This window comes from Poeciliopsis prolifica, unplaced genomic scaffold, assembly GCF_027474105.1.
Source record: "Poeciliopsis prolifica strain line A6 unplaced genomic scaffold, Auburn_PproV2 SCAFFOLD008, whole genome shotgun sequence".
Lineage (NCBI taxonomy): Eukaryota > Metazoa > Chordata > Actinopteri > Cyprinodontiformes > Poeciliidae > Poeciliopsis > Poeciliopsis prolifica.
The window spans coordinates 14,613,235-14,628,371 of NW_026562383.1; the positions used below are offsets into that span (position 1 = coordinate 14,613,235).

Genomic DNA, 15,137 nt, shown 5'->3' on the forward strand with positions numbered 1-15,137 from the left:
CACTCACCACTGCTGGTTTTCAGTTTGATAGTCATCATCTCCTCCTCTGAGTGTTTTTTCTTGATGCTCTGTGCATTCAGCGGGCACCCTGACAAGCTAGTCAAGCACAAATAACAGTTTAAGGTTGTAGGACACCACCAAATCTACATAGACTCCTAAAGGACAGAGACGCAAAGCCCTAAGTACTCAGCCCTAACTGAGTACAGGCCAATCAGAAATGTAAAAATCCAATCTTTGACTCAGTTAAGTGCTTTGAAGTCTTCTGGACTAGATGAAATGCTGTACAAGTACAGACTCTTTACCATCTTAATGTTGTATAAGAAATATATTGATTACAATAAACTGAAATCTTTCATACTCTTTATCCCATCATTGCAATCCTCCACTATTTTATGTCTTCTTCAAAATTTCATTCACTAAAATTGTACATATATTTGTGTCACGTTGAAGTCAAGCACTCTTCTGTAAATACTATATTTCAAACATTCCTTTAGCAATGATGACGCAAGGTTTTCAAGCAGATAACCGGATGGCTTATTTAAGTACATCAAAGTTTTTTTTTGTTTGTTTTTGTTCATTTTGTTTTACCCTTTTAAACGCTTTGCATCTGTCATATAATATCTTGGATATGGAGATACAGGCGGCCCTTGGGAAAATGTGGAATAAAGGCCCATTTGTGCTGAAGAATACAGATGGAATATTCTGTCCAGATTCATCCAAGATCACCGTGACAGAAATGGTGGAGCTTTCCCTTAATCATGCTGCACAGACCACCTCTGTTTCCTGCAGTCTTTCTTTTTATATCTCTTTCTGTGACTGCACATTATCAAGATGGCTTCCACTGTGGGCTGTGATGTTCAGCAAAGTTAGAAACAGGCTCTACCCTTTCACACATAAAGGGAGCATGAATGTATCTTTAGGGTTAGATATCAACACTCCAGGTTGAGAAGTTTTCATAAGATTGTGTAAAATTTGCTAAAATTATGAAGCAAGGCTAGAAAAAGCCTATAAATTATAGCTGCTAAATAGAGATCAAAATGGTTTACCACTCCATGCTTTACAAAAATCAGAAATTGGAAATTGGTCACAAAATTTGGATCAGTGCACCACCAGTAAATGTGGCAATGTACAGTAAAAATGCAACATTACAGTCAGGAGTTATGCTGAGAGAGGAAATGGTAAAGAAGTGACCTTACCTTCGGTGAGTGGCAAATACATTATTGGCATGTCCGAGGCCGTTGCAGCCAGGCAAGGGACAATGGGGCAGTTCTTGCTTGTTAGCCTTCCAGGCAAAGGGCAGGCCATTAATGGACGACTCTTTCTGTCTTTTAGCAGCTAGTGGACAACTGCCTGCACTACGATGGGATGTGTATTTCCCCGATATATGGCCCTGCCCATCACATCCAATCACGGGACACCTACAGGTCAAAAGATGTGTATACTGAAATGCTGCACACACTGCCAAAAAATCTAACAGGTTTGCATTTAGCAACAGTTATATGTTATTGTTTTCTTGCAGTACAAAACAGTGTTATTCCTAAACTACACAAAAAGAGTATTAAAAAAAATCACTTTCAATAACTAGACCGGAAGATTTTTTAACCATTACCTTGATTAATCCATCCAAATGCTGATTAAAAACGAAGTCAAAAAACTCCACAGACTCAAATAATCACATTAGCTGTAAGTTATTAATCCACTAAAACTTGGATTGGAATTAGCGCTCTGCTCGGGTTAGTGCGTGCATTTTGCGGTGAGCAATATTTGTGTCTGGGGAGGGAAAAAAAACATCAGCACAACTCATGCTGAATGTCATTAAGAGTTTGTCAGTTGCATTTCCAGGCCTGTTTTCTGCAGGTCAGTAATGGAGTGACATGAATTACAGATAATTGTCATGTTCCCCCCTCATGCGAAAGAATGTAATTTGGAGGTGGCTAACCCATTCCCTTATTGATAAAGGTGAAAGGTCGCCTGAGATGATCCAAATGGCACAGTGTGGAGTGCTGCCTGCAAAAAGCCTGTTTCAGCATTTTGTTACTACACAGCATGGCCTCACTTATAGGACAAAACAACATCAGTCCCCATTACTTACATCCACCACAGGTAGGTAGCTTGATGCAAGGCGCCCAGACAATGGAGGCATGCCATATGGCTCACTATTTACAATAATCTAGGGACATTTGTTACCATCCCCCGTTTCTCTCTTAATGTGTATGAGATCTACTCCACTATAATTCCTAAGCTCATGGCCTTGCATTAGTAATTAAAAAGAAAAAATCAGGGTCCAGATGTAGAAGTAAACAAGGGATCATATATCTGACTTTGGATTTAAACTCCAAATCAATTACATTATTCTTTTTTTTTTCAATAACACTTTCACAGACAAGTGATTAGAGCAAATGAGTGCCGTGCCATCATCAGTTCGACATTTTCTTAATGTAATATAATTATAAAGAAAGCACTTGGCGAAAAGTGATAAGCCAGATATCCCATTCAAAAAATAGGACCTGCACAAAACCCTAGGGAAAATAAAATCCTACAAAAACACACTGCTAATCCCTCCACAAAATAATTCACTAATGTTGTGGACAACAGAAGTATTATTTTCTTTGTTTAACTACACGGCCTCCAGGTATGTAACGCACGAAAGCATGATGCCGGTTTTGGTTTGTTGCCTTGTTTTATTTTTATACTAACATAACAGCGGAATGAGGACAGTAAAAAAAAAAAAGAATCTTACTTAAGCTCCTGCTCATCTTTGTCATCCTTGTTTGGTGTGAGCTTCAAACCTCCTTTTCTGGCACGTGGACAACCTGACAAACTGAAAACATTTGGAGAAGGTAAAATACCACAAACCTACTGATAAGTTCTATTAAAGAATGCCTACAATTTAGACAGACAGACAGACAGACAGACAGACAGACAGACAGACAGACAGACAGACAGACAGACAGACAGACAGACAGACAGACAGACAGACAGACAGACAGACAGACAGACAGACAGACAGACAGACAGACAGACAGACAGATAGATAGATAGATAGATAGATAGATAGATAGATAGATAGATAGATAGATAGATAGATAGATAGATAGATAGATAGATAGATAGATAGATAGATAGATAGATAGATAGATTTAAAAAACAAGAATTCAAAAAGTGCAGCATGTTTGCTGTTTAAAGTGAGACTTTCACCATCTGCTTGAATGCCACAATTCTAACAAATATATTTCATGCTCTGTGGTGATGGTGCCTTTTTTCCCCCCATCTTTCTCTCTCTCTCTCTACCTTCTGTGCGAAGCATAGTTCCCAGTCACATGTCCAGATCCATCACAGCCAGGTGTTGGGCACCTGCAGGTTGAGAGACACAGACACCAGGTGCTTTTTACAGCATAAAGTGGATCAATGGTAATATGCAGGAAAGCAGCACAAATAGCTAAACGAGTTCATGTTGAGGACATGGAAATCTTGCATAGTGTGTAATGGGAATGAAAAGGATAAACAGATCTGATATGGGGGAAAGCAGAGGCAAATTCAATGGAAGCAAGAACAAGCTGCCTAGTTGTATGTGAAAAAGGCTTTAAGAAACAAAAAATACCAATTTTTCAAAGCACATACTTTAGTTCCTGAGAGTTGGCTGCCATCAGTGATTTGAGAGTTTTGTCAGCCAGGGGACATCCAGACACACTGGAGAGGATAAAGAGCTAAGAGTCACTTTAATTCATGCTTTGATCACTGTTGGATTAAATCATCACAATGCATAAATAATACAATATTATTTAAAAACACATCTTCCTCCTTGAGAAAACAAAACCTTTTCATCAAACTGTCACTTAATATTATGAACTGTGAAACCTGCAGTTTGTGACAAGTTTAAACAATAAGCACTGTTTGCCTTGGCTGCATAACTTTGAGCTGCTGGTAATGAGACTGTAATTAATTGCGCTACCTCCGATGTGATGCATAATTCCCTGTCACATGGCCACTGCCATCACAGCCTGGGGTCGGACAGCTGCACAGGGAACACAAAGCATTTAATACACAGATTACTCCACTTCCCACAGACTTTGCCAAGCTGCGACTGAAATCTTTTATTTGACACTGAGAGCCCTCTCATTGACGTTAAAAAGAAACAAGAGTTAGTAGAGCGAGAAGTTTAGTAAGTGTTTGTGATCACAGTGCTTAGGATTCAGTGTGGTAATGTCTCTGAGCGTCGTTCAGGAGATCTCAGGGGAAGCTGTGCTGTGCAAAAACTAAAGGGTCCTACTTTTCTGGTGGGAAGACCCAGTAGAGTAGAGCATGCACTCTAACTACAAGAGTCAAGAGTTGTGCGAAGCTTTTACAGGGAGAAAACTCACTTTTAAACAGACACAATTCTTCTCCACATGAACCTGCAGACATATCAGTTACAGTCAAATGTGACACAGGGAGTTTCATTTGACCCACTTAAATCAATCTGCTCTTGGGTTCGGAGTTACACTTTGAAAAAAATAAAAAATCATTAATACTGACCATCTGCCGACTAAAAGGGAGGATCAGCTTACAGATGTCTGACTGAATAAAGATGCTGCAAGATGTTTCAGCATTTAACCCTTCATAGCCTACCTCAAAAGCTCCTTCTTTGAATCCCGTAACAGCAGCTTGGCTTTGGGGCTTAACATACTGCCGTCCCCTGGATACTGCTGGTCCTCCAAAGACACCTGATCGTAATCCTCCTGAAGAGAAAAACAAAAACAACAACATGGCTAGAAACTCTCTCTTCACTGACCTAAAAGTCAATAATTAAGAAAATCCCTTTGTAATACTCTTAAAACATTTGCTAAAGGTTAGAGTGCAGCAAAAAGAGATTAGGCCTAAGGACACTTGGGATGTAAACCATATATCCATTTAAAGTAATCCACAAAGTGTTTCTGACGCAAAGCCATGGAGTACTGATGTTTGCATTTAAATCCAACAACTTATATCAACGACAAGTAAGTACCGTCTTTGAGACATAAGAAGCCAGATTATGGCTCATTCACAGTCCCTTGCACAACAATGTGGAGCACAGAAGCACTGATTTAGCAATGTAACTAAGTTTGATATATCAATAAAAAACAAGATCATGTCACTAAAATTAAAGAGAAAGGTGACTCAATTTCTGTTTTAGCAAAACTGGGCCATCGAAAAAAAATACACATATTTCTACTTTACAGTTCAGACTAAATCTTTAAATGTTTTGATTATTTATTTGTTGCAAATATGTTCAAACATTCCTCATTTCCCCATTTCTGCTTTTCACACATTTCATTACCTTATAAAATTCTTAAGAAAATATAGATTAAAGTATCACCACATCACTAAATTTTAAATGTAATTTATAAATTAACAAAGTATGTATCCTAATTTGTAAAAGTATTATATTTAACTTTACATTTAAATATTACTATTTACCACTCTGCATATTTACTTAAATGTTGGGCAAACAGCATTGCATTTAAGTTCTCACAAAAGAACAAGTGAATCAGTTAAAAAACTATGTATCTGAAAGTCTTTAAAAAAATAGCATAAGTCCAGACCATACAAATGTGTAGACAGACATATTTTTATTTTTTTATATTCAAAAGTAACACAAGTAAAGGTTTGGTTATTAAATTTTGAAATTTCAAGCATTTCTAAGAAATTCATAAAATGTATAACTAAATTAACTATCCAAATTGAAAAATAAAACTCAATGTTTTTAGTATCAATTTTGAATGACGAAAACATCATACTATTTAACTTAAAATCAGTAGAATGTTTGTTTGCACTTTGTACATTAGAAGAAAAAAAATATGCATTTGAACCATCTGGGCTCTAAAAAGTTAAAATTATTTAGACTAACTGGTGAACCAACAAATGAATACCTTTCATCTTAATTCATCTGACTACATACAAAACTGTAATTTGTTTGTTACTTCAGCTCCTTAAATTGTTTGTTTTTTATCCTATGAAATATAATGTCTAATTTGGTAATAAACTCGCATATTGCTACTTATACTTTCATTTAACTTATGTTTTAGATATTACATTTTACCTAAAAGATCAATCTAAAAAATAAGTGAAACTGTTCAAATCTCACTTTATCAGATAATATCTTTATAAAACTCTTTGAGAAATGTCAGACAGTTTGGCAAAGTTGAGAGAATTTGAAGCAAAGATCTTAAAAGTTTATTTTCCCTTTATTTTTCTTTTTTAAATAAGTCAAGTCATACATTGGTTGTTTGTCAGTGTTTTTCCTGTGGACATTTCTTGCATTTTTAAAAATCTACAGTAAAAATGAAAACAGGTACGGATAAATTTTGATTAAAAATTAATTACTACAAAGCTGAAACTAATGTTTGTCTACATGTAACAATCCCTTTCCGTCATAGTTTCCCCTCCCATCCTCAACAGTTTCTTTTGTGTTTTTACATCACAAGCAGATTTTTACCTCTTTGTCCTGTAAAACATGTGCTTTGCTGAAGTTGACAGGAATGGCGTTCTCCCAGGTTTCTCTGTCACACAGCGGCTGGTAGAAGGCGGGGCCGATGAGTAAACTTCCGCCCTTCGCCAGGGCAGACTCAGGAGGCGGCAGCTGTTCGTCTGAAGGTGTTTTGGCCCGGGCTTTTCCATTCTCTTTGCACTTCTTCATGCTTAGGTCCAATGTCCCATTTTCATCCACCTCAATTAGCATATCCTAAAGGAAAAAAAAAAACCCAAAAACAGTTACAGAATCCAGTTGACATAAGCAACAACATGTTATAAAAAAAAATTATTTTAGTACCGCGAGTGATAAAATGTAGCGGGAAAAAAAAGAAAAATGAAAGGTATTTTCTAATTACGATAAGCCAGCAGTCATGCTTTTAAAAACTTTCACCCCTTATTCTGTAAACACGAATAAAATGACTTAAAAATGCAGAGCAAACAACGTATTTAAATAATTCATACAGCAGTTATCTCACACCAGACAAAATACCAAACTAAGCCAGCATTAATTCTGCTGAACACAAAAAAAAAATAATGACTGGTGTGTAGTTTTTTTTTGTTTTTTTTTTTGGTGACAGCTGTATCATCTGTTTTCTAGGACACACAACCAAGATGGCAGCTGGGAGTCAGGGTGTGCGTGTGTTTGTGTGTGTGTGTTTTAGATGGGGGGGTTGGGTTGTTGGTTTTAGGTCATCATTATTAAAGCAAAAATTAAAAAGCTTAATGTGGCATAAGTTTCCCCCTGCTGACAGATGTGTTTGTCGTTTATGCATTTGGTTTTTTAGTACTGAAACCTACTGGAATGATTACTTATGGCTCTTTTAAGGTATTAAAAGGTGGACCTCATTAGAGACTAAGATTCTTTTTTCCATAAATGAAACCAATTACTCAATCCATATGTTTCATTAAAACTTATCTATGATTATAGGGTCAATTATTAATGGTAGTTTGATTAATTAAGAGTAATTTTCATAAATGTGACTGTTCAGTTTAATTATCCAGCACTGAAAATGGCATCAGTGTGAAATTAAAGAACTTTTATTAATTTATTGTGATTTAATGTCAGCAGAAATCGAAAGCAAAAACATTAGCTTTTCTCTCTCTTTTGTTTCATTGAATAACTATAACAGCAGTTTCACACGTTTCCTTGTCTTGTTTTGTTTTTTTGTTTTTTAGGCGTCTGGATAGATTTCTTTCTGGTATATTTCAAAGTGTAATATATTTACATATGCATATAAGTTAAAGCATCCAGCGACATATAACACTCTAAATATGGCCCCCTCTTTTTCAGACGCGAAAGCTGTTCTTCATTTTGTGTGTCTGTCCAAGACAACTAAGCTGTAAACGAGAACAGATGATTAACTTGCTAACACTGTTTTATTCATTCAGTGGGCTGGTACCTGGTACAGAGCCACATTCTCAGCTCAACAAGCTGGGAGACAAGGATCTGTGCTGTGTAGGTGTGGAAACCTTGAATCATCTACAGTACACAGTGCACGTATGTAACCCACAGAATGTGATCAATATTAATCATGACGTGAGTTGGGAAGTTGTTGAACACAATGCCATGTTGGGCATCCGTTGCAAGCAGAAGACATTTTGATCTGCACACATTTTCCTGCAAAGAGTTTGGATTTGGTGTGAATTAAACTTTTGATATGTTAACTCCTTTTGCTAATTGGCTTAATCCGTTTGAAGGCTTCTAAAGACGATCTGGTGTAGACACACAGCCTATGCTGGATCATATAACTAAGCAAAATATCCTCTGCCATCTGCACTGGGCAAGATGCATCTTCAGACATCAGTTCAAGGGTTTTACATGCCAGCTGATGTCAAAACAAAATACAATGCCACATGTTTCACCAAAAAACAAGAAAAAAAAAGAGAGATGAGCAGTCTGAACGGAAAAAGCCGGCAGATTTTATTTTTTCTTCAGACGTGATGCATTGGCGGTCCTTGCATGAATGACGGCCCGGTAAAGACCTTCCTTCCACAATCAAGACCAAAACAAAAAATTTTACTATATTTTATTTAATATTATTATTTCACAAACAATCACATCTGGTTAGAATAATTTATCTCACATTTAGCCAGACTGTATTTTAGTTTGCAAACTAAAGATGAATAAATTCAGACTAAATTCCTTATATAAAACTGTAAACCGGCCTTGTGTCGCATTTATTGTATTTATGTCTCTTGAATAAGAAGTCAACTTTAACATTGGCTGCATTGTGCACTCATATTTCCATACATTTTTTACACTGTGCACCAGTATGTTGTCTGCTTAATCCCCTTTAACTGGATGTAAAGCAATACAAAAAACTTGCTTTGTGAAACTAACATTTTTTTTTTTTATTTGTTATATTTTGGAGAACTCATCCTGCAAACTAGCACAGTCCCATTTTGCTCCTACAAAAGATTCAGAAGCAAAATGGCAAGTAAATAAGGAGGTAAAAAAAAACAAATTTTTTTTCTTGGTGTCGAGCTTGAACTCTTTGCACCAAAGTCTCTTTTGTTTCCCTTTCATTTCACTCACAAATCAGAGCTCTTTTAGAGAACAACAACAAAGATCTTTCCAATGGCCTAATTTTATTACCTTGGTTGAGGTTGCCAAGGCCTGGCCACTGATGGTTTCCATGCTCTTCCGGTAACGAGTGGAGAGGTTAAGAATGGCGGCTGTCGCTGCAGTGGCCTGCAGACTGTCTTCTTTTTTGAATTGACTCGGAGGACTGTGTTGACCAGAGATGGGCACGCAGCCACCCGAAGCTCCGAGTATGCCAGAATACTGCTGAGGTGCTAAATGACAAACAATCCGGCCATTTAGCTGCTGAGGCACAATGTGTTAAACTAAAACATCAAAATCCTTAGAAATATTTCAAAGGAATCTTTGTAATACATAGAGTTGAATTTTCATTCCCAAAAAATATGAAACTTACAGTCAGGGTAATGCAACATTTCCTGGTCTTGGTTGGACCCGAGCAGTGGCTGTTTGCCGAAGACCTGTGCATCAAAGCTGGCATAATCGAAGCGAATTCGGCTGTACTTGTCCATTTCTTTTGTGAGGCTGGTTTGCAAGGCTGCTACTGGATGAGATAGCCTGTAGTTCAGTTGGTTCATTTCAAACTTCTTTATTAAGCTGATTGCCCTAAAAGTAGGAGAACAGAAGAGTGTGCCTTATTGTATGAAAGAATTTACAAACAAAGGTGGCTGAAAAGTTAATAAAAAGCAGTAAAACTGTAGACATTGTGATTATTCATTGAGGGATGCCAGTGCTTTTGTGCAAATGGAGCCTGGAATCTAATGTGTGTTGAAGATCCACAGTCAGGTTGCCAGACTAATTAATATAGAAGGAATGGGCATCCTGCCCATGATATATCCACAGGGAACAAAGAGTACTGCTCTTTTATCATTCCTAATAGAGAAGAACTCACAGGAGCAGCAAGCGTCACTTATGTTTGCTTGGAAAGCTCAGATTTAGGCTGTGTGTTCAGCTGGGATCAGGGAATGAACATACTCCACTTTTCCTCAATAATGATAGTCTTTATCAGTTTTTTTCAGATGATCTCAGCTGTGTGTAAAGAACTGAGTCCACCACTGAGCTGAAATGTCATTGTTTGTCCGCATGTGCTCACACTGAGCGCAGTGAAAGTCCAAAAACACGATCTGGCGCCATACCTCGGCGAGCGGTCAGGTGTTTGTCTGCACTTCAGGCTCTCGTCTTGAGGTTTGGAGACTTTCACCGCGGCGGCAATGGGGCAGCCTGAGAGACTGGATGGGGAGAGGGGATCAAACACATTAGGTGAGCTCTGTAACTCATCACCAAACAGGGTGCAGGTTTTCTAATGGCTCCCATCTGTGGTTGTACCTCCGGTGGGTGCTACGGTTGCTGTTGACATGGCCCCTTCCTGTGCACCCAGGTGTAGGGCACTTGAGGACATTTTCATGCATCGCCAGGACTGTGTAGACAAAAAGAAACAGACAGATGACATGAGAATTGAACATGCAAGGAAAAGTTATGTTTTAAGATTGCAATCAGAAGCTATTAAACCAAAAGCTTCAATATATTTGAAATGATTTTAGGTAAAAAAAAACAAACAATGTAAAACAGATTCCAACACTGAAGTTGAAGGAAAATTATAAATAGTTTTCAATTCCTTTAAAAATATGTGTACATATAATAAACAAACTTATGGAAGTGTCTTTCTATAATAAAGACGCTTCCATAAGTGCTGTACTTCATTTGCACATCAACACCCATTCTTCTTCACAAAATAGCCCAAGTTCAGTCAGATTGGACAGATCTGAAAAGATATGTTCTCAATTTTCCTTCAAATTCTCAACTAGATTTAGATTTGGACTTTGACTGTGCCACTCTAATGCTCCAACTTTGATCTTCACCATTTCATTGGAGCTCAAGCTGTATGCTTCAAGAATCAAGAATTCTGTATCGTCTAACTGGTTCTGATAGTCACTATATTTACCCCCACTCCTCCCTTCCTTCAGCTTAGACCAGGTTCCCTGCCTCTATGGTGGAAAAGCAATCCCACAGCATGATGCTGCCACCCCACTATTTCATAAACATGGTGGTAACATCATGCTGTGGGAATATTTTTCTGCAACACAGTGGATGCAGCCTTTTACCCTTTTTAGATTTTTATTTGTAAACATTTTTGAAAGCCATTAACCATTTTCTTCCACTTTGATTATACATGCACTGCCTTCAGTTGCTTTTTTAAAATAAAAACCCATTGAAACACAAAAATATGGTAAGATTTAACGTATTAAAACATTGAAGTTATTAATACTTTTTAAAGAAACTGTGCTGCATTTAACATCAGATATTTTTTATGCATTAACTGATGTTTCACAGAACAAGAAGAAAGATCCTGCAGGGACATAATAAGGAGGAAAAAGCAGAAAGCTGTTTGCTTATTGAGTAAAATGCTGTTATGTGGCTGAAATGTAAACAGCTTAGCAAAAAGAGGAGCGAAAATAAGACAGATTACATTCTTTAAACCAAATGCGTTGCTAAAGGTCCGCTCTGTATCCTTAGAAAGTTCTCCTCTGTACATATCCGCCAATTAGTTTATTGGAGTTGTCTATTTATTTTTGAATTCTTCCGGCTGGAAGCCCTTTGATTTGCAAATACAGCCTGCAGCCTAAGAGCATGTGCGTTTTTGAAAAACTTAATTACTTTTTCTGTTCCCTTTTGTAACATTACCGTTTAATGTTCAATGTTTGTTGAGTTATATTGAAATGACTTAACAATCGCCAATGTGGGGGGAAAAAGGAGAATTCAATATTCAAACATTATGAGTAAAAGAAAGAAAATCCTTTAAGTTTATGTGTAAAGTTTTTTTGTTGCTCATCTTTGAACTGAACTAAATGTATAAGCAGGCTTTTTTGTGTCTTTTTGCTTTTGCTAAGAGGTTTTCAATTACTGGGGCTGATTGTAAATGGTAAAACCAGCGGGGTTTTTTTTTTTTTTTTTTTCTTAAATAAAAATCATCCCACTGAAAGACATTGCTTCGGTAACTCACTCTCAGGGGGAACTCTGACTTTGTGAGGACATCCAGACAGACTCCTGTGATGTGGGTACAGGCCCGTCACATGACCAGTGCCATCACAGCCGGGGGTTGGACACTTTATATCCTTTTTATCTGTCCTGGGAGAGTCTACAGACATAGGAAAAGAGCACATTTTTACAGAAATTAAAACGGAATTGTTTCTGTTTCAAACGTAAAAAAAACAAAAATGAAAATTAAGTCTACATATTAAGATTTTTGCAATGTTCAGTATGTCTGAAGCATTCAGACCAAAAGATTGAAATATCATGCACCGGCAAAACCATTTTGCACTACATGCATCTATTAAGCTGTCGTTTTAGTTAAGGCTTCAGTTTAACACAGAGCATTCACTTCTTAATGCCCATCTATCGAAAGATTACATCCAGGATTACACATTTATCTGCAGTCATTTGAAGAATCCCAGGGAAACATGCGAGGTACTTTAGCAGGATTTAAGACTTATGGTCATGGTTAAATATCCAGTTGATTCCTATCAAAATCCAATATTCTGAGTAGCACCAATTCCATATTAAAAAAAATGTTCTTCTTTATATTTAGTCTGTTTATTTATTACCTCACTTGTTGCCAGAATGTTTTTAGTCCTTAAGAGGATTTCCATCCTCTCATTCCCCCGCTACTCCTCTGCATATGCTTCTTTTATTCCTTTCAAATGTTTTTCGGCGCACACAATCTTCTAAATAACAAGTCATCTATCTGATTTACGCTAGATGGAGGATTCTGGGCTTTTTTATTATTCTTGAACAATATTAGAATGTTCCAGATCATTTTCTCAGTGTTAATACCTTTGCCTCCATGGTAGTTGAGCCTGCTCTCTATGTCCATCATCCTATGATGCCTTCTCTCGCTGGTCATCTGCTCCAGCAGGAATCGATCCATTTCTCTGTAGGCGTGGTGTAGGGCCTGCCTCTGCTCCGTCTGCAGAGCGATGGCCTGCTCCAGCAGACTCAGGTTCACTCTTCCTCTGCTCATGTCAAGGCCTCTGTCGTGGAGGCCCAGAGCCCAGCCGTCGAGCCTGGGCAGCCTGTCTGCCTCTGCCTCCCCCTCGCTGTCCTCCTCAGCGGGGAGCAGCCTGTATCTTAAAACTTCGGCTTGGAAAAAGCTCGCTCTGCCTTTGGGACTTCCCAGTTCAGACTCTTCCTTCATGTTTATGCTGTTTCTGCCTGGAAGGTCTTCGGAGGCTCGAGAAGGGCTGCAGTTTGAGCTGTGGTCTTTGGCAGACAGAGACAGGGGCTCCCACTCAGCTTCCCTCATGTCTCCGTATAGACTCTGCGGCGATGAGGTGCCGCTCATCCTGTCTTGACTTTGGTCCTCTTCTTCATTGTTAGGGAACTCCTCATCCTCCTCCGCCATTAGATGCTCAGAGGTGTCCAGCTCGCACTGGGGTGAGCCGTTAGACGTAACTTCAGGCCATCTGAGCAAAACGGAGTTTGACGCAGCATCCAGACAGCTGCTTTTGTCAGCCACTCCATTCACAGCTTTAAAATTTCCATCTGAAACAAAAGGACAACATTCATTACTGCGTTGCATAGTGAACTTGCACTGCTTTTGCCTCTCGCATAATAAGAATTGTATTTCTTTAGTAATCTTTAGCAAATCCCTTAAAGGTTTTAGGTTTTCTCTTACTTCTCTAATCATCACATTCAGAGAAAAACATGTTTTATAAGCATCAACAGGGATTTATAACATTTATACATGCTGCAGGGGAATGATGATCAACAGTCACAAGGTTGCACAATTTCAAAGCAATTCCGACATATTTTTCTAAATGTATGTAAAACCTTCCTTCTGCTAGTTCAGCGTAAAAACCTATGACATAAGGAAAACAATTGCTTTTCACTTTGTTGTTGTCTCCATCTGGAGCAACAACTCAATAAAGATTTAGTACAAGATTATGAGAGGATTTGCAGAACATGGGCAGAACACAATTTTTTATTCTAATTCATGATCTGCGTTTTAAAGTGCAAGCCGAGGAGCAACATGTTGTCTGTCAAATCTGATTTAAGGAGCAAAAAAGTGCTGTTTCTAGGAGTAAAATCAGAGGAAAAGTCAGGGACTAATTGAAACACAAATTTAGAAATTTGGAAAAGTTGAAATTAAAAATATGAATTATCATGACTGCTTAAACAGAAACAAGTTTTTTGTGGAGGTAAAAAAAATGATGTGTGGTCAGCAGCTCTGGTCTAATTTCCATAAAATTTCTAATTTAGTAAACATGACCTTAAGTTTCTGAGGAATTTATCAATTTGGCTTAGTTCAATTTATTTTTTTGTTTTAATCCACTGTTCATAAAACTGGTGACCCTCTGCACTTTTACATTGAAAATAAGGGTCTTCCAAAATTCTGAAATATGTAAAAAAATACCAGTCTTCCTACTGCTAAGAGTGAATATGACTGAAAACCAAATGTAAGTATTTTATGTAATAATATAAAATTTTTTATAGAGTAGAACATGTTTTGGTAGCAGACTTTTTAAATTATATTTCTGTTTTATCTGCCAGCAAATGTCAGAATGGATGTTATGAGACTTTTTTTTCATTGATTTTATTTGTATAAAAATCAGCATGTAGTTAAATTCTTCTGCTCTGACGTGACACTGTATATAGCATTTCTGCGACTTTACTGAATATTATTCAATTCTGGATATATTTCTCAAAGTCCTTAAATTTTACAGCCATATCAAAAAGAAATATAAATCTGTTTTCAATGGGTTATTTCACAAAAAGGTCTTTATCATTTCATTTGCATTAACCCACAGATCCTTTATCATTTAGAATAAATCCCAGTCACATGTACAGGGGGCCAGAAGATTTTAGGAAATGCCGATCCGGTAAAGAGACAAAGAGGGACAGGGTTATCCCTGAAAATGAATCGAGGCAACACTTTACTAACACTGCTGATCATGTTAAGTCATGGTCAGTGATTAACAAAGGAAAGCTATCATCTGGATTGATTCAACAAAATCTCTCCTGATCCCCAAACCATTTAAACTTATGTGTTATTAAAGCTCTTTAGACAGTGAAGGTTTTTTTTTTTTACTTTGAGCAGGGTGAACTGGAGGTC

At 37.5% G+C, this 15,137-nt stretch overlaps 1 protein-coding gene across 6 annotated transcripts in view; it reads right to left on the reverse strand.

The window, feature by feature from the left end:
- st18 (ST18 C2H2C-type zinc finger transcription factor) overlaps positions 1 to 15,137 on the reverse strand; it is a 35,343-nt gene that overhangs the window by 2,784 nt on the left and 17,422 nt on the right. For 4 of the 6 annotated variants that reach the window (XM_055032969.1, XM_055032967.1, XM_055032968.1 and 1 more), the window contains 14 exons: positions 12,860 to 13,567; positions 12,030 to 12,164; positions 10,355 to 10,445; positions 10,165 to 10,257; positions 9,426 to 9,634; positions 9,086 to 9,285; positions 6,455 to 6,700; positions 4,609 to 4,718; positions 3,953 to 4,015; positions 3,622 to 3,690; positions 3,292 to 3,354; positions 2,741 to 2,821; positions 1,197 to 1,418; positions 8 to 96 (listed from right to left, as the gene is read on the reverse strand). In XM_055032969.1, the coding sequence (XP_054888944.1) occupies positions 8 to 96; positions 1,197 to 1,418; positions 2,741 to 2,821; positions 3,292 to 3,354; positions 3,622 to 3,690; positions 3,953 to 4,015; positions 4,609 to 4,718; positions 6,455 to 6,700; positions 9,086 to 9,285; positions 9,426 to 9,634; positions 10,165 to 10,257; positions 10,355 to 10,445; positions 12,030 to 12,164; positions 12,860 to 13,567 (2,379 nt within the window). Of the gene's footprint in view, positions 1 to 7; positions 97 to 1,196; positions 1,419 to 2,740; positions 2,822 to 3,291; positions 3,355 to 3,621; positions 3,691 to 3,952; positions 4,016 to 4,361; positions 4,395 to 4,608; positions 4,719 to 6,454; positions 6,701 to 9,085; positions 9,286 to 9,425; positions 9,635 to 10,164; positions 10,258 to 10,354; positions 10,446 to 12,029; positions 12,175 to 12,859; positions 13,568 to 15,137 lie in introns of those variants that run through there. The other 2 variants (XM_055032972.1, XM_055032970.1) reach the window with 2 other exon arrangements.